Genomic DNA, 23,173 nt, shown 5'->3' with positions numbered 1-23,173 from the left:
TGTGATTATCAGAGCAGTAATTCTTAAAGTGTCCCCTGTGGATTTCAACCCACAAAGATTTTCCAAGGAAAAACCTGTTCTGGGTTCTCCCTTAGCAGAAGACCTTTCCTTCTCTTTCAAAGAGCTATTGTCTTGGTTTGGTGAGACTTATCTGACCATGTCAGAGCCCAAACACAGATCAGAGAACACATGGTTGATATAACATTAGTTTAATGATAGATTAGTCTTGCGACTTTATCATTAAAATAAGATAAGATAAAATAAAATACAGCACATAGTCTAATTTCAGATTGAGAAGGTAAGCGGAAATAAAGTGATAAAATAAAATACAAAGAGATATCAGATACATTTGCCCTGAGGCCATCCAGCTGGCAAGGCTGTCTCAACTATGCAAATCTGATGAGATTTAAAGGGTTGCCTGCAATTCTGCTTAGGCACAAACTTTGATTTGTGATCTAGGAAGGAAGGTGAGAAGAATGACTGGGCTGCCTCTTTTGCTGCTGCTGCTGCTCTTCTGGCTCCTGCCTCCAACTTCTGCTAAGAAGATGCAAGCCATATGTGTGCCACAAAAAGGTTTAAACTTTCAGAATACTTGGGAACATTACAGAGCTGGTGATCTAATTATTGGGGGAAATTTACCCCTGGCAGCTCCTTCGCTCTTCGTTGACCCAGATTTTCAAAATGACCCACTCCTGCTTATTGATAAATTCTTGTAAGTTTCACCTGGAGGGGAAATATTTTTTTTCTTTTGACTTTTTTCTTTATTTTGGATTCAGGGACTTCTTTCAGAAATAATTGTTCTAGTGATGTCTTCAATGTCTTTGTGTAATTCAGATATTTGTCCCTTTCTCAATAAAGAACCAAACTCATGAAATGAGCCGAGGTGGCGCAGTGGTTAGGGTGCAATACTGCAGCTACTTCAGCTGACTGCTAGTTCAGCAGATCAGCGGATCAAATCTCACCGGCTCAAGGTTGACTCAGCCTTCCATCCTTCCGAGGTGGGTAAAATGAGGACCCAGATTGTTGGGGGGCAATATGCTATTTAGTATACTGTCTTTGGTGTAAGCTGCCCACAATCCTCGGAGAGTGGGCAGCATAGAAATAGGAATAATAAAATAAAAATAAATAAATGGGCTAGAATTTTGAGTCTTTCCAGAAGATCTCATCAGGATGATTATAATGCATATAAAGGTGGGGAGGGCAGCACCTTAAAGACACTGCTGGTTTAGTGAAGAAGTTGATTTATAATATTAATCTGGACATAATATCATGGTAAAGAAAAATCTCAATTCTCAACCCTTTTCCAAGGTGGGATACAGCCAAAATCCCTCAGTTTTGGAACCAGCATTTCTCATGAATTATATCTTCAGTAAATCTGTGCTATGACACCCTCCCATCCCCCACTGGAGTCTTGTGGTCATCAATGACCAAACCTGAAGAAGCTGCTCCAAGAATAACACAATCACTAAAGCAAAGGGAAGAAAGGGGGGTGATAGAATTGTATAAAATTCTCCATGATATGGAGAGAGAGCTTTTTTCCTCTCTCACTAAGCTATAGAAATAATCAAGGAAAAAAGTGAGAAAAAACTCAATGAAACTTTTGCTGATGCAAACTAAACCAAAAATATGGCAATGCAAACTCTATCAGCAGACTCTAGCTACCTTTAATGTTACCCAATGTTTTATTTTCACTGTAGCGCCATACAACCCAAGAACTTTGAGAAGTTCCTGGCCTTGATGTTTGCTGTTATAGAAGTCAACAAGGATCTGGTTCTCCTCCCCAACATCACTCTTGGCTTCCACATTTATGACAATCACAAGACTGAGAGGAATAGTTCCTTATTCAGCCTCTCCCTGCTCTCCACACGAGGCCAAATGATTCCAGGTTATAAATGTGACCAGCAGGACACCTTGCTCTCTGTCATTGCGGGTGACAACCCCAAGTCCTCAAGGCTGATGGCCTCCATCTTCAGCATCTTCAAGGTCCCACAGGTAAGGAGAATACAATAAGAAATGGACAAACAACAGAAAGACACACCGAAGCCAAAGTTGAACATGAAGTTCTGACAATATGACTTAGATAATCCTTCCTATAGTTGAATTTATTTTTTATATTTTATATATCGAGATACATTTTACATAACCACAAATAAATATTGATATACTTTTCAAAATCATAACTCTTAAAGTCACCATAAAGTGTTCGGAGACTACAGTTGGTCCAGAACGCAGCCGCGAGAGCTGTCGTGGGTGCACCTAGGTACACCCACATTACACCAATTCTCCACGAGCTGCAGTGGCTCCCTATTGGTCTCCGGTCACAATTCAAGGTGTTGGTTATTATCTTTAAGGCCCTACATGGCTCAGGGCCAGGTTATCTTCGAGACCGCCTTCTACCGCATAGCTCCCAGTGACTGGTAAGATCCCACAGAGTTGGCCTCCTCCAGGTCCCATCAGCTAAACAATGCCGGCTGGTGGGCCCATGGGGGAGGGCCTTCTCTGTGGCTGCCCCAGCTCTCTGGAACCAGTTACCTCCTGAGATCCACCCTATTGGCCTTCCAAAAAGTGGTGAAGACCTGGCTTTTCCGGCAGGCCTGGGGCCATTGATCTCGCTCTTGCGATCTGGCGAGATCCAGCCATGAATGGTATGAATGAGTTTTAATGTTTTTAATGTTTTTAATTTTTAAATGTTTTTAATTAGGATTTTAAATGTATTGTGAGCCGCCCTGAGTCTTTGGGGAGGGTCAGTATATAAATTAAATTAAATTGAAATTGAAATTGAAATAAAACTTAACTTTGTTTTTGAAAGAAGATTCTCACTTTCTCTAGCTTGGCATTGGCTTTGAGTTCACACAGGGAGACAGAAGAATTTATCCTTCCTTCTTCCGGATCAATCCCAGTGAATTTGCTCAGTATGTGGGTTTAGTCCAGCTGCTCCTTTACTTCCAGTGGAACTGGGTTGGTCTTATGACCCCTGAAGATGACAATGGAGAACATTTGATCTCAGCTGTGATGCCAATGCTCAAGGAGAAGGAGATCTGCCTGGCCTTCACTATAATGTTGAAAGTTGATTTTTCTGATATTCCAATGTCGAAATTAGTTCATATTTTCGACACTTGGTCTAAAGGTGAAGTGATTATTCTGTTTGGAGATATCAGTACTACTTCAAATGTACAAACGATTCTGTTTGTATATGAAAAATGGAGAAAAAAATCACTTCTGAACGTTTGGATCTTTACATCCAGTTGGAAGCTTAATGTGCTGAACTCTCGATATATATTGAAATCTATAAAGTCCTTCCATGGGGCTTTGCATTTCAGGGACCATACAAGGGAAGTCTCAGAATTCAGCCATTTTCTCATGTCTTTAGATCCTTTGAACCCACGAGGGGATTTCCTTCTCCCTCTATGGTGGGAATATGTCTTTCACTGTAAGATCCACAAGCCAGGCAAGATGCCTCCAATGGGGAGAAAACCATGTACAGGAAAGGAGAATTTACAGAATCTGCCATCTTACATGTTTGAAACAAGCATGACAGGTGAAAGTTACAATATCTACAATGCCATTTATGCTGTGGCACATGGGCTACATGCAATGCATGGATCCAGAGGGCGACCAGCCATGCTAAGACTTGGAAAGAGGTTATCAAATGTCCAGTCATGGCAGGTAATCTCTACGGTTTGTTTGTTTTTTTAATCCATTCTTCAGATCTTTAGAGAGGAAGCTCCCCATGTGTATTTCTTGAAATAAATATCTCTATGGCATCATAATACTGCATCAAATCTGCATCAAACCAGATTAAAATGGTAATTTTTTTAAAAAAAAACAATCAAACAAATTAAGTATAATATTTTGTTGAAAAGGGGTTGAAGGGGCGGGGTTGGGGGGGAGAGAAATAAACCAAACCAGTTGTCCATAAGAAAAGATCTTCCTAAAGTTCTTCAAAAGTCTTCAAAGGTTGTCTGAGTTTTATAAAATGGTCATCCAAGGGAGGTAGCATCATGGCATTGGACCCGGGTACCTTCGAGACCGTCTTCTGCCACCAGTAGCCTCCCACCAGCCAGTCCGCTCCCACAGAGAGGGTCTCCTCAGGGTGCCATCAGCCAAACTATGTCGGCTGGCGACACCCAGGGGGAGAGCCTTCTCTGTGGGAGTCCCTGTCCTTTGGAATGAACTCCCCCCAGAAATTCGCAAAATCTCTGATCTCCGTGTATTTCGCTGTGCCCTCAAAACCATGTTGTTCCACCAGGCTGGGCTATCAATATAATGATTTTAATTGGTTTTAAATTGGTTTTTTAAATTCGGGGTTTTATAAATTAGGCCTACTATTTAATAATTTTAATCAATTTTAAATACTGTCTGTCTTTGTGTTTTTAATTAGGCTGTACACCGCCCTGAGTCCTTCGGGAGAAGGGCGGTATAGAAATTAATTAATTAATTAAATAAATAATTAATTAACTAAATAAATAAATAAATAAATAAATAAATAAATAAATAAATAAATAAATAAATAAATAAATAAATAAATAAATAAATAAATAAATAAATAAATTCCAGAGACAAATTCCTTGTGTGTCCAATCACACTTGGCCAATAAAGAATTCTGTCTGTCTGTCTGTCTGTCTGTCTGTCTGTCTGTCTGTCTGTCTGTCTGTCTGTCTGTCTGTCTATCTATCTATCTTTCTATCTATCTACCTATCTACCTACCTACCTACCTACCTACCTACCTATCTATCCCAGATCAACAGAGAACATAAAGCAAGGTGGCAATTCTGCCAGAAGCTTCAACCTTCCTAGTGGGCATATTGGCAGTTTCCTAGCATTGGTTGCTGCATTTTGATTCCATAACAATACCTAAACAAGTTACTAAATTACCCATTCATTCCATGTTCTTTTAATTGTCCACTTTTTCTATCCATAAAGGCAGCATAACCGCCATTCCTTGCTAGCCTTTGCTTTTAAGGATTGGGAATTCTGGTCCATTTGCCAGGACGTAACCTCCTTTTATCATACACTTAGCCATATATTATCCTCTCCCTTCCAGCCTTGATTCTTCAGTAGCCTTTTAATGTTCCATTTGGTTGTGTTCCTTCTCTATCACACAGTTCTTGGGAGGAAACAATTCCTTGTGACCAGAGGGCTGTAGCTAGTTTGCATTTTAGGAAGACTTGTATGGCTTAAGGCCCTGATACTCCTTACTTACTTAGCTGTGGTAAATTCAGTGTCTGCTTGCTCACTCCACCAAACACCTCCTTCTTCTTTTAGTTCTCCACCACAATGTCCTTTTCCTCTTCCACCAGTCCCCTCTGTCTTTCAGGTAGGCTTTTCTTTTTGTAGTTTTGCAGGTATCTAGTCTCATGAAATAGGAAGATTAGGGCTGACGTGATAGGAATCTTCCAACATTTGAGGTGCTGTCACAGAGAAGAGGGGCTCGACCTATATTCCAAAACACCTCAAGTAAAAGATGGGAGATTATCAAAGAGAGATCCAAGCTAGAATTAAGGGGGGGGGATTCATGACAGTTAGAATAGTTAGAAACAGAGAAAACTGACAGCAGTGATCCGTTGAGTCTCCCCTTTGTCTTTATTCACTTTTTGTTTCTTTTTAATTTTATTTAGTTCTTTAATTATTTAATTGTTCTTTAGTTATCATTTTTATTATTGATTTATTTCAAATTTTTGTCAGATGAAGGACATCTTTATCCCAAGCCTATTTAAAAACTGATGATTGACCAACTATCTCTATTGGAAGTTGGTCCGAGCTTCCACTATTCTTTTTGTGAAGTAATACTGTACATTGGAATTTTTGTAGGTAGATATCATTCTCATGAAATGGTGGTGAAGAAGTCATGGTACAAAATGCCCAATGTGAAAAAGAAAAGTTTGAAGTTTTGGGGAAGGACATAAAAATTGGATGTTATTCCTGACTGCTGAGATCTCCACCAAGGAACCCCTTTTAGATTCTCAGATATATACAAACCTCCTAAGATGATGGCCATCACAAAATGATAGAAGCCATAATGTCTCATTTGTGTCTTTCAATCAATTATTCCTGAACGTTATTTCTGAACGTCTCTGTCAGACCTGAAGCCATTTTGGAAATCTTCAGGGCTGCCACAGTAAGACCTGTTGCAGCTGTGGGAACTTAAGGGGGGAGGGAGATAGAGATAACTGGGGCTTTGATTTGGGTGGGGAAAACCTCGGGTCCTTCAGAGTCAGCTTCTTCCTAATAAATTCTTACTTTGAGGAAACTCCAGGCCTCGGAGTTTTGATTTCGTTGGGTCTGTTACTTGGAATCCTGACAGTCTCTTTTCCCTCAGCTTCTTCCCTATTTGAGGAATGTGCAGTTCAACAACAGTGCTGGAGATGAAATCTCCTTCTCAGAAAATGGACTCGGGTCTGCACGTTATGATCTTCTCAACTGGATTTTCTTCCCCAATTTATCTTTTGTCCCTGTGAAAGTTGGGCACATTGATCCTGAGGCTCCCCCAGGCCAAGATTTCACCATCAACTCTAGTTCAATTGTCTGGACAAGAAAGGTGAGCTGGAAGTTTAAATAAATTCAGTAAAAGACAAATTCTCTTCTAGGGATTCAAGATATTCTCCTTACTGTAAAACAGGTGACCGAATCAAAGCTTCAGCAAGTATTTGATGAAAAACTTGTTTTTCATGTAACATATTTGAAGTCTGGTTTGTGACAGATGAAAAAGGGTGGATATCAGGAAGAAATTCTGGTTGAAACCCAGGATGCAGATGGAGCAGCCAAGAATGGTTTACATGGACCATTCCCATTCAGTTGGATCTCCATCACTGCTTGCTTCAGAAAAGCTGTAGCTCAATTCACAAGGCTTCTTTAAAAAGAAAAAAACGTTTTATTAATTTTTTCTTTTACATACATATTTTATGAACAGAGTATTGACTGGCTCACATCTTATACAACTTATAACATTGTTATATATTGATATCTATTCCAATCTTCTTTTTTGTTTTTTCATATTTCAATTTCTGCCGTAATATTCTTTTTCCCTACTTATTTATCTTATCTTAATCTCTTTTTAATGCATAATATATAAACATTATTATCTATATAGTCTCTTTTTTATTTCCAGATAATATCCATTTCAAATATTGGTCCAATCCACTCCAATTTAAAGCTTTGTTGCATTTCACCTCCTATAAAAGTCGAGACCAAGCAGTTTAAAATGTAACAAATACTTCTTAAAGTTTCTCATAGTTCTTTCAGTGATCAAGGTCACTGCTGTTATTTCCTTCAATTTTCAGGCCCGTCGTTGTAGTGCTTTCTTTCCACCAGCAGATGTCTCTCTCCAATCCACAATTCTCAGAACAACAAAGTATCAAGCTTGCAAAAGTATTTTTAATCCACATAGAAAATACTTTCTCTCAAATTTCTTTTCCTTTTATTGTTTTTAATTTCTCCCAATTCAGTTTTAAATCCAGTTGTAAAAATTTCCTTTCTTGGGCTTTAATATTTTGATCTCCTCTTTGTTCTTCCTTCAATTATCAAAACTATCAAAAATATTTCAAATCCTCATTAAAAAGCACTTTTCCTCAGGTTTCTTTTTCTTGTATTGATTTTAATTTCTCCAAATCCAATTTTAAATCCAAATATAAAGTTTTCTTTTTTGGGCTTTAGTACTTTAACTTTGTTCTTCTCCCTCCATTAAAATTCCCAACTGTCAATTAGCTGCTCATTTCCTCCCAGGGACATGGAAGAAAAAGATTAAAAAACTTTAAAAAAAAACTTCAAAAGTTTTTTTTTAATTTCCTTTTTTTACCTGTGAGTTGGCCAATGAGCCCTGGTAGCACAGCAGACTAAAGCACTCTTATTAACATCAGCTGCCTGCAATTACTGCAGGTTCGAATCTCACGAGGCTCAAGGTTGACTCAGCCTTCCATCCTTTCTAAGGTAGGTAAAATGAGGACCCGGATTGTGGGGGCAATAAACTGACTTTGAATAAATATACAAAAGTATGAAGGCTATTGCTTAACGCATTGTTAGCCACCCTGAGTCCCTGGAGAAGGACGGCATATAAATCAATTTTTTTTAAAAAAATCACTCACCTGGTACCAGTACTCCATTCAAACACCACTCCTGCATAAAATCTTATTCCGGTTACCCCAGGTTCAAAGCGGTCATTTTTAATAGCTGCCACCCATACCGCTGGTTTGAAGAGCTGCCTCCAAACTTCCGAGGAACTTGCCTGTTCCTTTTGGTCATCCGAGGTGCCTCTCCTTCACTGTCCCTACAGGACAGTTCTGGTCCGAAGGACAACAGTTTGTCTGGCTGTATTTTTGTAGGGCTCACTAGAGCCCACTATTTTCCAGCCAGTCTTGCCGCGATGCTTCCGATTTCTCTCACAAGCCTTCTTTTGAATGTCAAGCCCCAGTTCCAATCTCTAGAATCCATTGGTGGTTTAGAGTGGCACTAGCCTTAATCCCCCAGGAGCTTTTCCTGGTTTCTGTTAACCATTGCTTTTGAAGACATTCTGACAATGGAAGCAGAAATATACAAATGAGTAAATGAAGCATATTAATTGCAGAGGCCTTTTTAAGCATTTCTCTTCTCTCTTTTAGAAGGTGCCCTTTGCCAGGTGTGGCATGAAGAGGTGCCAGGCAGGAGAGAGGAGAAACGTTCCAGAAGGAAAGCTGGTTTGCTGCTACCAATGTGACCCTTGTCCAGAAGGGACCATTTCTAACCAGACAGGTAGAGCACATTTTAATTGTAGATCTTCCAGGATCAAGGAAACCATTCAATAGAAACAAACTTTGTTGTCATTTTGTATCACTTTGTATCAGGTTAATCTATCCTCAGGATAATCAATATTGAAGGATGATTTGTCCTTTTTGATAGACCATCAAATACGAAATGTCTCTTGATTTCAGATGCAGCTTCCTGTGATCCCTGCCCAAAAGACCAATATCCCAACATGGACAAGGACCAATGCATTGCCAAGAAGATCCATTTCCTTGCCTATCAAGAACCTCTGGGATATGTTTTAGCTTCACTCCAACTTTCTCTCTCCATGATCACGATGGCAGTTCTGGCAATTTTCCTTAAACATCATGATACACCGATTGTCAAGGCCAACAATCGAGACCTCTCCTACATCCTCCTGGTCTCCCTCCTGCTCTGCTTCCTCTGCTCCTTCCTCTTCATTGGTCAACCTGGGAAGCTCACCTGTCTCTTCCGACAAACCGCTTTTGCTGTTCTCTTTTCCCTTGCAGTGTCCTCTGTCTTGGCAAAAACAGTCATGGTGGTTCTGGCCTTCATGGCTACCAAACCAGGAAACCAAACAAGGAAACTCTTAGGAAAACCACTGACCTACTCCATTATCTTAGGCTGTCCCCTGGTCCAAGCACTTCTTTGTGCCACCTGGTTGGTCACCTCTCCCCCATTTCTCAACTTGGATTTCCATTCATTGTTTGGACAAACCATTTCGGAATGTAAGGAAGGCTCAGCTTTAATGTTTTACATTGTCCTTGCCTACCTAGGGTTTTTGGCCTTTGTCAGTTTCACAGTGGCATTTCTAGCTAGGAAATTGCCTGATAGTTTTAATGAAGCCAAGTTCATTACTTTCAGCATGCTGGTCTTTTGCAGTGTTTGGATCACCTTCCTCCCCACCTACCTGAGCACCAAAGGGAAGTTCATGGTGGCCGTGGAGATCTTCTCCATCTTGGCCTCTGGGGCTGGTCTCTTGGCTTGTATCTTTTTCCCCAAATGCTTCATTATCCTATTCAGGCCCCATCTGAATCGTAAAGAGAATATCATGAGGCAGAAGAATTGCTGATTTATGTGGAGATTGGGCACTTTGATTTTGGGATATTTTTGTATTCAATATGATTTCTAAAATAAATCATGAAATGCAAGGAAATGTTGTCCATTAAATAATTGTAAATAACTTTATGTGACTAATCACAAAATATTTTTGATCAGGAACAATCACCAATCTTTTTATTCTTCATTCTTTCTTGTTGCATCCAGTGAGACCCCAGTAATCAAGATAGAAGTAAAATTTTGTATGAAATCACATGTGGATATTAGCTCCCAACAGGACAGTTCCTCACTTTATTCATTTTAATCCAAAGAGTCTTTAAAGTTTTGCTGGTTGTGTTCATTATCCATGTTGATAAGCATGTTCCCTAAGGATGTTCTGAATAAGACACTGGAATGAATGAATGAATGCATGAATGCATGCAGAAAGAAAGAAAGAAAGGAAGGAAGGAAATGGAAAGGGGTTGAGGGAATGGAGAAACAGGAAGGGAGTAGGGAAGAAGGAAGGGAGGAAGGAAGGAGGGAGGGAGGGAGAGGGAGGGAGGGATAGAAGGAGAGAGGAAGGGGAGGGAGGGATAGAAGGAAGGAAGGAAGGAAGGAAAGATCAAGTTGGAGGAATGGGAAATTGTATAATTACTTGGAAACTTAAGTGAATGTTAGCAAAGAATACAATTAGATATTGACCATATCAGTAAGAGAAAATCCAAATTATTTTATTTTGTATTTTAATTTCCCATATACAGAATATACCAAAAATCATTTCCCTTATAATTTGTGTCATGGAATTTACATAACAAATTATCTACGGGGCCTGACTTTGGAACTGCATACAAACCGACACACAGAAGCACACACAATAAGACACACTGTGCATGTGGCATCCATATTTCTATTCTGTTTACATGGTTACCTCCGTCTGAGTATTTGTTTTCCTCACAGAGTTTTAAAACATATGCAGCTTCCCGGCATAAATTGAATGATTAGGCTCCCCACTTCAGTTGCAACACATCCTCCTCCTGTGCCAGACAGAACAGGTAGACTTTTTCCACTTTCCTGAAGCTCAAGAGAGACTAACCCGATTGAATCTCTATTTGGAGATAAAGGCCAAGAGTGGCCCCTGAAACTGTGTATCTCTTATGTGGCAAACATCAATTCTCAGTTGAGCGCAATCAATTAAAACAAATTGAGATATAGAGACATAATGCCACAGGCTGTTATCATAGTATATCCCATGGATGTGCAATCATTTTTTAAAAAAACTTTTGGTATCTGGCATTCTGCTTCCTCCATTTGATTTATTGGAGATGTTTTCCTCCCTGCAATATTGTTTTATTGCTTTATTCCTCACTTTGGGTTTCTGAAGGAAAACCGGCACAGGAAGTAAGTTGAAATCCATGACTTATAGTAACTCAAAATCCCTGACCAATCAATACGTATGCTTACATTCTCTGCATCGGTCTCCATTGCCTTTCTTAGATGTATAAATATCACTGTATCCTTTAGTTGGGTGAGTTCTCCCTCAATATTTGGAGTGTTGGAAGAAATGTCCATCTGGGTTCAGTTCCAAGTGGGAAGAAAGACACTGGAAACATGGAGGCTGATTGAAAAGATGGTTTAATGGTGGACAGGACCACATGGTTTGAGGTCCTGGGCAATCAAGCACATAGGAGAGAGAGAGAGAGAGAGAGAGAGAGAGAGAGAGAGAGAGAGAGAGAGAGAGAGGGAGGGAGGGAGGGAGGGAGGGAGAGAGAGAGGGGGGGGAGAGAGGGAGAGAGGGAGAGAGAGAGAGAGATATTTATACCCTCTCTTGGGCTTTGAATTTGAGCTTCCTGTTCCTTGGCAAGCTATTGCCTGCTGTAGGGGTCATAGCTAATCTTGTAGGTTTTCTGAGTCAAGCTTGGTTGAACTGTGCTGGGTGATACAATAAAGGGGCTTTAGGCAGTTCGTATTATGGCTGAGTGCTAATCCTACCTTTGTTGGATCTTGGGTGAGGGTATTTGCTTATGAATAGACCTAACTATCTCTTTATCTCTTAAATGTTGACATCTGCTGTGGGCTATTGAGGAGGGTGGGGTATATTAAGGGTGAGTCTGCTTCCTGCCTTAAAAAAACATGTTTCTCCATTTCTCATCCGGGGAAATATTCCTAGAATATTTCATTCTTCTAGAAGAGGGGTTGGTGGAGGGAGCTCTGCCAGCACATGCTGGTTAATATATACTTGATTTTTTTTTTAATTTGATTTATATGCCGCCCTTCTCCGGAGACTCAGGGCGGCTTACAATGCGTTAAGCAATAGCCTTCATCCTTTTGTATATTTTATACAAAGTCAGCTTATTGCCCCCACAAACTGGGTCCTCATTTCACCTTTCTTAGAAAGGATGGAAGGCTGAGTCAACCTTGAGCCTTGGAGAGATTCGAACCAGCAGAAATTGCAGGCAGCTGTGTTAATATAGGGTGTGTAGACCACTGTACTATCAAGGCTCTTTTTTATTTTGGATGCTCTGTTTGATTCCACACCATGCATCCATTCTTGTAACCCCCACCCACTCCAGAGGTTTATGATGAGTGATAGTAAATTGTCACGTCACAAGACTCTCAAGTTCAGCTGCTCTGTGGATTAGCAACAAGAGACATAAGTGTTTTTCCCTTTCTGGTGAAGAAACAAAATGGAGGGCTGTTCCTTGCAATTATCAGAAGAACAGCAATTCTTAATATATCCCCTGTGGATTTCAAGCGACAAAAAAGATAAAACCTGCTTTCAAAAATATGCTTGGAGTTCTCCAGGTGGGGGCAGGCAATGCCACATCACCTTGTCTTGCAAAGAACTAAGTCCTGCGTTTGAAGAGACTCAACTGCTTTTCATTTTCTCTTTAGTCACAGCCCAAACACAGGTAAGAGGAAGCATATTTGTTATACCCTGTTTCCCTGAAAATAAGACCTCCGCTGATAACAAGCCCAACCGGGCTTTTGAGCGCATGTGCTAAAATAAGCCTCCCCCACCAAAAAAAATAAACCCTCCCCAAAAATATTTAAATGCAGAGCTGGAAATCAGGTAAGATGGCAAGAGGATCCCCAACTTGCTCCACACGCCCCAAAATAAGACCAAGCTCTTATTTCGGAGTTCAAAATCCTCTCAGTCTTATTTCGGGGTTCCCATCCTCTCAGTTTTTAATTGAATTCGGTTTTAATTGGGTTGTTTTAAATCCGGGCCAAAATTATTTAATTGTTTTTTTAAAATGTTTTTAAATTTTATATGCTATGTTTTATCCTGGCTGTACACCGCCCTGAGTCCCGCAGGAGAAGGGCGGTTTAGAAATAAAATAAAATAAAATAAATAAATAAAAATATATAAGACAGGGTCTTATTTTCAGGGAAACACAGTATTTGCCCTGAAGCTCTACAGGTGGCATGCCCTGTGTTTATCCTGTAAAAACTCTGGTAAAGTTTAAAGCATTGTAAACTTAATGCATTGTAAGCCGCCCTGAGTCTCCAGAGAAGGGCGGCATATAAATTAAAGCAAAAAAAAAAAAGTGATGCAGTTCAGCTTCTGCACAATCTTGATTTCTGATCTAGAAAGAAGAATGACTGGGCTGCCTCTCCTGCAGCTGCTGCTACTCTTCTGGCTCCTGACGCCAATTATTGCTCAGAAGATGCAAACCCTTTGTGTGTTGCCACAACGTTATAAGATTCCGGAATACTATTACAGACCTGGGGATCTCATTATTGGTGGTAATCTGCACTTGGGGAATTATTGGAACCCTTTCTTAGACTTTAACAAAGACCCATACCCGTTTTCTCTCCCATATTTGTAAGTTTTACCTGGAGGTCAAATATCTAGGTGGTTGTTTGCTGTGTTTGCTTAGAAATATTTCTTCTTGTAATGTTTGAACTTCCCAGTATAGTTCAAATCTTTGTGCTTTTCTCATTAAAGGGTCAGACTGATTAGAATAGAATAACAGAGTTGGAGGGACCTTGGAGGTCTTCTAGTCCAACCCCCTGCTTAGGCAGGAAACCCTAAACTACTTCAGACAAATGGTTATCCAATCTCTTCTTAAAAACTTCCAGTGTTGCAGCATTCACAACTTCTGGAGGCAAGTTGTTCCACTGATTAATTGTCCTCACTGTCAGGAAATTTCTCTTTAGTTCTAAGTTGCTTCTCTCCTTGATTAGTTTCCACCCATTGCTTCTTGTACTGCCGTCAGGGGCTTTGGAGAATAGCTTGAATTAACTGATTAAATAGGCTAGATTTTCAATCTTTCCAGAACTCTTCATCAAGAAGACAATAAACCACGTAAAGAGTAAGGAGGGACAACACTTTAGAAATTTTACTAGCCTAGTGAACAAGTTGACTTAAAATGTTCATTTGGACATAAAGTCATGATAGAAGACTCAAGTAAAAGAGCAACACTTTTTCCAGTGTGAGGACTGCACAAAATGTAAAATTCAGTTTTGGAATCAGCAGTGCTTATGAATAATGGCCCTCAATAAATATTTGGTGTATTTTCCAGTGGTGTCTTCTGCTTCAGATCTGAAGAAGCTGCTCCAAGAGAGATCCAAATTGATTAGGTTGCTGGAGGAGAAATTGGGGTAAGGATTGCAGGCACTGAAGCAAAGAGAAGAAGGGACAGATGATAGAGGGATATAAAATGGTCCATGATATAGACAGACAGGCATTTCTCCACTGTCAAAAATCCATCAAAGTTTAACAATAAGCATTTTTTTAAAAGAACACCATTAATATTTGGGACTTTCTGCTCCAAAGAAAACACCACAAAGAAATAAGACAAGCCATACTCCACCAGCCCTCACAAGCTTTGTGGCAATGTTTCACAATGTTTCTCTCACTATAGACCCACACCCAACAACTACCAGCACTTCATGGCCCTGGTGTTTGCAGTGAGAGAGATCAACAAGGATCTGGTTCTCCTCCCCAACGTAACTCTTGGCTTCAACATGTATGACAATGCCAATTGGAAGAGAAGAGTTTCTTTCATCAGTCTCATTCTGCTCTCCACCCGTGACCAAATGGTTCCAGGTTATAAATGTGACCAGCAGGACACACTCTTTTCTGCCATTGGAGGTGACCAGTCCCAATTCTCATTTCTGATGGCCTCCATCTTCAATATCTATAAGGTCCCACAGGTAAGGGGGCTCCTTTAGACACAGTTATGCAGTAGACAAACTACAGAAGTACACACAGAAGTCCAAGATGGAACCATAGAAGGTGGAAAATCAATAGCATATGACAGAATAACAGAGTTGGAAGGGACCTTAGAGGTCTTCTAGTCCAATTCCCTGCTTAGTTAGGAAACCCTACACCACTTCAGACAAGTGGTTATCCAATCTCTTCTTAAAAACTTCCAATGTTGGAGCATTCACAACATCTGGAGGCAAGTTGTTCCACTGATTAATTGTTCTAACTGTCAGGAAATTTCTCCTTACTTCTAAGTTGCTTCTCTCCTTGATGAGTTTCCACCCATTACTTCTTATCCTGCTCTCAGGTGCTTTGGAGACTGACATAGTGAATTGATGGTACAGTTGGATTTATTTTTATATTTTATGTGTCAAGATATGTTTTATATAATCTCTAGGAGATACATAATGTCATGTTTCTGTACTTGTCGAGAGGAATTCCTTCCTAATGTAATAGAAGTGTAGGTGAATGCTCTTTGCATTCTCTCAAAATGACCCACCTTGACCAATGAAGTCAATAAACTGCACAATGGGGATCTTTGAAGTCACCATCAATCTTTACTTTTGTCTTTTAAAGAAGATTTTCATTTTTTTCCCCAGCTCAGTATTGGCTTTGAGTACATTCAGGGAGACCAAAGAGTTTATCCTTCCTCCTTCCGGATTAATCCCAAAGAATTTCCTCAATTTGTGGGTTTAGTCCAGATGCTCCTGTATTTCCAGTGGAACTGGGTTGGGTTTATTGCCTCTGAAAGTGAGAGGGGAGAAGAATTCATCTCAACTCTGAGGCCAATGCTCATGGAGAAAGAGATCTGCCTGGCCTTCACTCAAATGGTGAAAGAGGATGTTTCTAATGCAGAAGTGCGAAAATTCACTTTATATTCGGAAATATGGGCTAATGTTGAAATTATCCTTTCCTTTGGAGAACCTGACATTGTTCAAAAATTTCTTTGGGCTCTGAACTTTTACTTATTTGGTAGAAGACAATGTCTGAAAGTTTGGATCCTAACTTCATATTGGAAACCACATACAACCCATCTTTATGATAGATGGCGAGCTTTAAAGCACTTGCATGGGTCTCTGCATTTTAGGGACCATAGTGGTGATATCTCAGAATTCAGCAATTTCCTTCTCTCTTTATACCCTTTGAACCCTCAAGGAGATACAATTCTCCCACTGTGGTGGGAAAGGGTCTTTGGCTGCGAGTTCCACAAACCAGGTCACTATTTTATAAAACGGAAAAAATACTGTACAGGAAAAGAGAATTTACGGAATCTGCCCACCTACATGTTTCAAACAAAGATGACAGGTGAAAGTTACAATGTCTACAATGCCGTTTATGCTCTGGCAAATGCATTACATGCAATGCATGGATCTGGATCACAACCAGCCCTGATGAGACTTGGAAAGAGGATCTCAAATGTCCAGTCATGGCAGGTAATCTCTGTCTGTATTCAGTCCAATGATCTTAGACAGGAATCTTCCCATATGTAATATTTGAAACATTCATTAAATATATCTATGCTACTATATCAATGTACTTTAAAGGTAAAGTTTCCCCTTGCGTATATGTGCTAGTCGTTCCCAACTCTAGGGAGTGGTGCTCATCTCCGTTTCAAAGCCGAAGAGCCAGCGCTGTCCGAAGACGTCTCCGTGGTCATGTGGCCCGCATGACTAAACACCAAAGGTGCATGGAATGTTGTTACCTTCCCACCAAAGGTGGTCCCTATTTTTCTACTTGCACTTTTTACCTGCTTTCGAACTGCTAGGTTGGCAGAAGCTGGGACAAGTAATGGGAGCTCACCCCGTTACGCAGCGCTAGGGATTCGAACCTTGAACTGCTGACCTTTCAATCAACAAGGTCAGCGTCTTAACCACTGAGGCACCACGTCCCTTCAATGTACTTTAGAACAAATTAAAACAGCAATAAATGGGGGAAAAAAAATCTGAATTTAGTATAATGTTCGGTCGAAAATGGGCAGAGGGGAAAAAAAAGAAGGATTGCAAACCAAATATGTCTGTAAGATCCATAGAGGAAATGTCTTCATATAACATCCTGAAAGGTCTTCAAAGATTGCCTGAGTTTCAGGGACAAGGTGTCACCTAAAACAAGATGACAATCTTGGTTTGTTGGTGCAAGATGCCTCAACAAGGCAGTTGATGTCCTACAGGGCACATTTGCAGAATGATCTCAGTTTCTCTCAGTATATAATCTGAATCCAACCCTTTCCTGGTCTAAATTCTTCAGACTTTTCTGAATCAAAAGTTCAATTTTGGATCTTTCTGGGCTATGAAGTGATAAACCAGGGCAGGTAATTCCTTCCACATGCTCCCACTTAGTCAGATCCTGTTCATGTATTCTGCTCTCTTTTATCTATCAGATAGACAGTGGAATTCTACACTGTTGTGAAAGAAATGGTTTAATCATTCCTAAAGTGTATTTGCCATTTACATTTGAAAGAAACAAGTAGAAATATTATGAAGACAACTATCACAGGAAGAAAACCATACCATGATAGTTTTCATCAGTGTGGCATTAAAATCTTTGTATGTAAATATCATTCTGGTAAACCTGGAGTTGAATAAGCCATGATATAAATGCCCAATCATAAAGACGAACTTTGTAGTATTGGGGAAGTAACTCAGGATTTAGGGTTAATCCTGATTGCGCAATCTCCACCAAAGGAACACCTCTATCTTCTCAGACATACACCTATCTCCTAAGACGATGGCCGTCACAGAATAACAGAATTGGAATGGTCTAGGAAACCAAAGTTCTCTTTATGTCACCAGTTTTTAAGCAAAATATAGGTGAAACTCAAAAAATTAGAATATCATGCAAAAGTTCATTTATTTCAGTAATGCAACTTAAAAGGTGAAACTAATATATGAGATAGACTCATTACAAGTAAAGCAAGATAGTTCAAGCCTTGATTTGTCATAATTTTGATGATTATGGCTTACAGCTCATGAAATATTGAACCTTTTCACAATATTCTAAATTTCTGAGATTGTGAATTTGGGGTTTTCATGAGCTGTAAACCATAATTATCAAAATTATGACAAATCAAGGCTTGAACTATCTCGCTTTGCATGTAATGAGTCTATCTCATATATTAGTTTCACCTTTTAAGTTGCATTACTGAAATAAATGAACTTTTGCACGATATTCTAATTTTTCGAGTTTCACCTGTAATACTTTTATTATTGTTTTTATTTTATTTTCTTATTTATTATTGTGCCATAATGGCAATATTATCATATCTGCCTTCATGTTGTTGGATTTCTAGTTCACCCTGCTTATTCCTCATATTTTGTGCATTGCTGTACAGACATTTTTTGATTGTGTTTGTTTTCTACATAACTTGTTTTGTGTCTGAGAAGCCACAAGTTGATAGAAGCTATGATGCCATACATGTGGCATGATGCCTGGTAGCTCAGCAGACTAAAAAAGCATTGTGATTAACACCAGCTGTCTCAATTACTGTAAGTTCGAATCTTGCCAGGCTCAAGGTTGACTCAACCTTCCATCCTTTCTAAGGTGGGTAAATTGAGGACCCAGTTTGTGGGGGCAATAAGCTGACTTTGTAAAATATACAAAAGTATGAAGGCTATTGCTTAACGCATTGTAAGCCACCCTGAGTCTCCGGAGAAGGGCGGCATATAAATCAAATAATAATAATAATAATAATAAAAACTAATTACACCAATTTTTGAAAGTCACTTTTGTTTCAGCTTCTTCCTTATTTGATGAATGTGAAATTCAATAACAGTGCTGGAGAGGAAATCTCCTTCTCAGAAAAAGGACTAGGATCTGCTCGTTACGACCTTCTTAATTGGGTTTTCCTCCCCAATGGATCATTTGTCCTTCTGAAAGTTGGGCAAATAAACCCTGGGGCTCCTCCACGTGAGGATGTCACCATTCACTCTGATGCAATTGTCTGGCCTACAAAGGTGAGTTGGAAGATTCATTCTCTCTTAGGGATGCAGACTATCCTAACTGGAAAACTGAATTATTGAATCAGGAAACATGACAGCCATTTGGTGAAAATCCTGCTTTGCATGTAAGACATTTGAGATCTGATCTGTTTCAGGATTATAACAGTTACATGGCAAACGAAACATTGATTAATGACACAGAGAACTAAATTCTTCAAGGTTGTCTCAATTTACACACTTTCCTTCTATGTTTCTATTTTGATAACACCCACCCACTCCTCCAATAATTTGTATTCTTCACACTGTTCAGTTGGATTCTAATGCTTTAGTCATTGTTTCATAAAAGCTATACTTCAATGTTACAGATCTTCCTTTGCATGACAAAATCTGAGCTCCAATCTCCAGCATGCACAGGTGGGTCTGTAGTGCCACTGAACTGAATCTCCCAGGAGCTGTATCTGGTTTCTCCTAGACCTGTGTTGGCGAAACTAGGTGGCACACCTAGCCATATCAGTGGGCACACGAGCTCACTGATCATTAGCTGATTTTTGGGCCTTCTGGATCCACCAGAAGTTGGGAAACAGGCTGTTTCCTGCCTCCGGAGGGCCTCAGGGTGGTGGGAAAGGCCTGTTTTTCTCTCTCACCTAGCTCCAGAGCCTTTCTAGGAGCCTGGGGAGGACAAAAATGGCCTCCCCCCCCGGAGGTCCTCCAGAGGTGGAAAACAGCCCATTTGCCAACTTCCAGTCCCACCGGAAGATGGCAAAGGGGCCATTTCTGGCATCCGGAGGGCCTCTGGGGGGTGGGGAAGGCTGTTTTCGCCCACCCCAGTCTCCTAGAGAAGCTCTGGAGGCTGGGGACAGCAAAAAATGGGCCTTCCAGTCCCACCGGAAGTTGGCAAATAGGCCATTTTCGGCCTCTGGAGGACCTCCGGGAGGGGTGGGGAAGACTGTTTTCACCCTCCCCAGTCTCCTAGAAAGGCTCTGGAGTGTGGGGGGGTGTCACATGTGCATGCGCAGGAGCAGGACGGATAGAATTATGGCTGTGGGCACACATGCTTGAGACCCTCCCTCCTGGCATGCGATGGCAAAAAGTTTAGCCATCACTGTCATAGACCCTGGTGAATCATATCTGAAGATGGACACAGAATGTAGAAATGGATAAATGAAGCATGTCCATTGTTTCAGTTGTCTCAAGCATTTCTCTCTCCTTTTTAGAAGGTGCCCTTTGCCAGGTGTGGCATGAAGAGGTGCCAGGCAGGAGAGAGGAGAAGTGTCCCAGAGGGCCAGCAGGTTTGCTGCTACCTATGTACCCCTTGTCCAGATGGTAGCATTTCTGACCTGACAGGTAAAGCATATTTCAAAGATAGACCTTCCAGGGTCAGTAACTGTTCCGTAAATCAAAATACTGATTTTTTTAAAAAAAAACATTGTTCATAGGATTCTTATGCTTCCACATTTCAGAGTACAATTTACAGATTTTCCCTGTAAATCAATTATTTCCCTTTCCAGAATACTTGATGCACAATTCTGTATCCTTTCCCTTGTTATTAATTTCTCTATAAATCAATCCGGATCAGGAAAAGAGGGCATTCCCTCTTATGATATTCAGTGCCACTTTTTATGTCTTCCTCTGTTGCATTTTTGACATTCTCAGCACACATGACAAGATAATGTACAAAAACACAAACGCACGCAAAAGAGCAAGATTTCTGGCTGATAACAGTCACTCTGACACTGAAAGTTACAATAGTCATGCAAGTGTCCAGCGAACAGTCAGGGTCTTTTTTCCACGATAAATTGAACAGATCAACTGGAGATTAATAGATCCATGTCTCTTACATCTATCCCAGGATCATTCAAAAAAGAAGGAGACGGCCTTTTTTGAGCACAGTGGGTCATTCCATCTCTTCCTTGGGGGACTGGCCATAGCAAAAAGAGGACAGTCATGTCACCCTTGAGGATGAGATAATTGTTGTGGCCCATCAGCAGCCTGTGCAGTTAGTAGGTGATTCTGACAGCGAGGAGGCTGGTGTGGTACCACACCAGCAGCCTGTGCAGTTGGCACTTGAGTCAGACAATGAGGAAGCTGGAGACGATGTGGTGCCAGAGGCGGGGATTCAGCCAGGGCCTTCAGAACCTCCAGAAGCTCCCATAATTGAAGAGGAAGAAGAGGAGAAGCCTCTTCTCAATGCACGAGCTCGCAGAGCTGCGAAAAGGCAGGAGTAGTTCCTCAGGAGGAGGTCTCCTCGAGAGGAAGGCTTGGGACTAATTGGCCACTCCCCTAGCCTATTTAAGGAAGGACAACGACTGATGCAATTTGCAGGAAATAACTTCGTTCACATTCCTTTGCGTCTTGATTCGGCTCTTGTTTCTCTCTTATCAGTTTTCCTGCAAATTGCTTCTGGGCATTCTGCCTATCACAGTAAGATTACAGTTATCTGAAATATTGTGCCTCAGAATTGATTTATTATTCTTTGGATTCTTGTCGGCTGTTAATGAAGTTAAATTAACAGCCTTTGTTCAGAAAAGACTGATTTAAATTAGTAAACTAAGGTTTGTACGGACTTTGTGTGTGCTGTATTCTTTGGGGTCCATAGCTGGGGCAGAACAATAATTCTCATGGCAGATGACTCTTAAATCCTTAAATAAAGACTCTTGATTTCAGATGCAGCTGAATGTGATCCTTGCCCAGAAGACCGATACCCCAACAAGGATAAGGTCCACTGCATTGCCAAGAAGCTGCATTTCCTTGCTTATCAAGACCCCCTGGGATATGTTTTAGCTTCTTTAGCTCTTTTCTGTTCTCTGATCACAGTTGCTATCCTGGTGATTTTCCGTAAGCATCATGACACACCAATTGTCAAGGCCAACAACCGAGATCTCAGCTACCTCCTCCTGGTCTCCCTCCTGCTCTGCTTCCTCTGCTCCTTCCTTTTCATTGGTCGACCTGGGAAGCTCACCTGTCTCTTTCGACAAACTGCCTTTGCCATTCTCTTTTCCCTGGCAGTTTCCTCTGTGTTGGCAAAAACTGTCATGGTGGTTCTGGCCTTCATGGCTACCAAGCCAGGGAACAGAACAAAGAAACTCTTAGGAAAACCACTGACCATCTTCACTGTCTTAGGTTGTCCCCTTGTCCAAGCAGTTCTTTGTGTCACATGGCTGGCAAGTTCTCCTCCATTTCTCAACTTTGACTTCCACTCCTTGGTGGGAGAGGCCATCTTGGAATGTAATGAAGGCTCAGCTTCAATGTTTTACACTGTCCTCGCTTACCTGGGTTTCCTGGCCTTTGTGAGTTTCACAGTGGCTTTCCTGGCTAGGAAATTGCCCAACAGCTTTAATGAAGCCAAGTTCATTACTTTCAGCATGCTGGTCTTTTGCAGTGTTTGGATCACCTTCCTCCCCACCTACCTGAGCACCAAAGGGAAGTCCATGGTGGCCGTGGAGATCTTCTCCATCTTGGCCTCTGGGGCTGGTCTCTTGGCTTGCATCTTTTTCCCCAAATGCTACATTATCCTACTTAAACCCAATCTGAATTGTAGAGAGAATATAATGAGGCACAAGAATTTCTGATTTATGTGGAGATTGGGCACTGTGATTTTGGGATATTTTTCTATTGTATCTAATTTTCAAAATAAACCATGAAATGCAAGAAAATGTTGTCCATTAAATAATTGGAAATAAACATGATGTGACCAATCGCAAAGTATTTTAACTGAATGTTAGCAAGCAAAACAGATGTTGCCCATTTCAGCAAGACAAAATTCCTAATAGACAGGAAGCAGCAGGTGAAGCTAAGCAGAATCACATCAGATACCTGTACAATTAGCACAGGAGACCCCCAAGGCTGTGTGCTCTCTCCACTTCTCTCTGTATACCAATGACTGCATCTCAAAAGATCCCTCTGTTAAACTACTGAAGTTTGCAGATGATACTACAGTGATTGGTCTCATTCGAGACAATGATGAATCGGCATACAGACAGGAGGATGAACAACTAGCCTTGTGGTGCAACAATAACAATCTTGAACTAAATACACTCAAAACTGTAGAAATGATGGTAGATTTTAGGAGAAACCCTCATATACTACCACCTCTTACAATACTAGACAACATAGTATCAACAGTAGAGTCCTTCAAGTTTCTAGGTTCTATCATATCTCAAGACTTAAAATGGACAACTAAAATCAAAGACATCATCAAAAAAGCACAACAAAGAATGTTCTTTCTGCGCCAACTCAGAAAGCTCAAACTGCC

The 23,173-nt window shown here is 40.6% G+C and overlaps 1 protein-coding gene across 1 annotated transcript; it reads left to right on the top strand.

Moving 5' to 3' along the window:
• Positions 1-1,677: 1,677 nt before the first annotated feature.
• Positions 1,678-22,574, top strand: LOC132712139 (vomeronasal type-2 receptor 26-like). Its single transcript, XM_087883580.1, has 7 exons — positions 1,678-1,992; positions 2,950-3,127; positions 14,301-14,379; positions 14,643-14,934; positions 15,586-15,843; positions 20,136-20,265; positions 21,586-22,574. The coding sequence occupies exons 1-7, from the start codon at positions 1,678-1,680 to the stop codon at positions 22,488-22,490; spliced, it is 2,157 nt and encodes a 718-aa protein (XP_087739706.1). The 3' UTR covers positions 22,491-22,574.
• The last annotated feature ends 599 nt before the right edge of the window (positions 22,575-23,173 follow it).

Source organism: Pantherophis guttatus, chromosome 1 (assembly GCF_059756535.1).
Source record: "Pantherophis guttatus breed Tessera chromosome 1, ASM5975653v1, whole genome shotgun sequence".
Lineage (NCBI taxonomy): Eukaryota > Metazoa > Chordata > Lepidosauria > Squamata > Colubridae > Pantherophis > Pantherophis guttatus.
The sequence above is the reverse complement of the archived record's forward strand: the minus strand, read 5'-3'. Positions and strand labels throughout refer to the sequence as shown.

Bases quoted from the DNA above. Each gene is read 5' to 3' on its own strand.
- LOC132712139 (XM_087883580.1), top strand. From the start codon at position 1,678: ATGTTTTATTTTCACTGTAGCGCCATACAACCCAAGAACTTTGAGAAG. The intron at 3,128-14,300 runs GTGAAGTGATTA...TGTATTTTCCAG, and splicing joins TTTCGACACTTGGTCTAAAG to TGGTGTCTTCTGCTTCAGAT. The intron at 14,380-14,642 runs GTAAGGATTGCA...CTCTCACTATAG, and splicing joins TTGCTGGAGGAGAAATTGGG to ACCCACACCCAACAACTACC.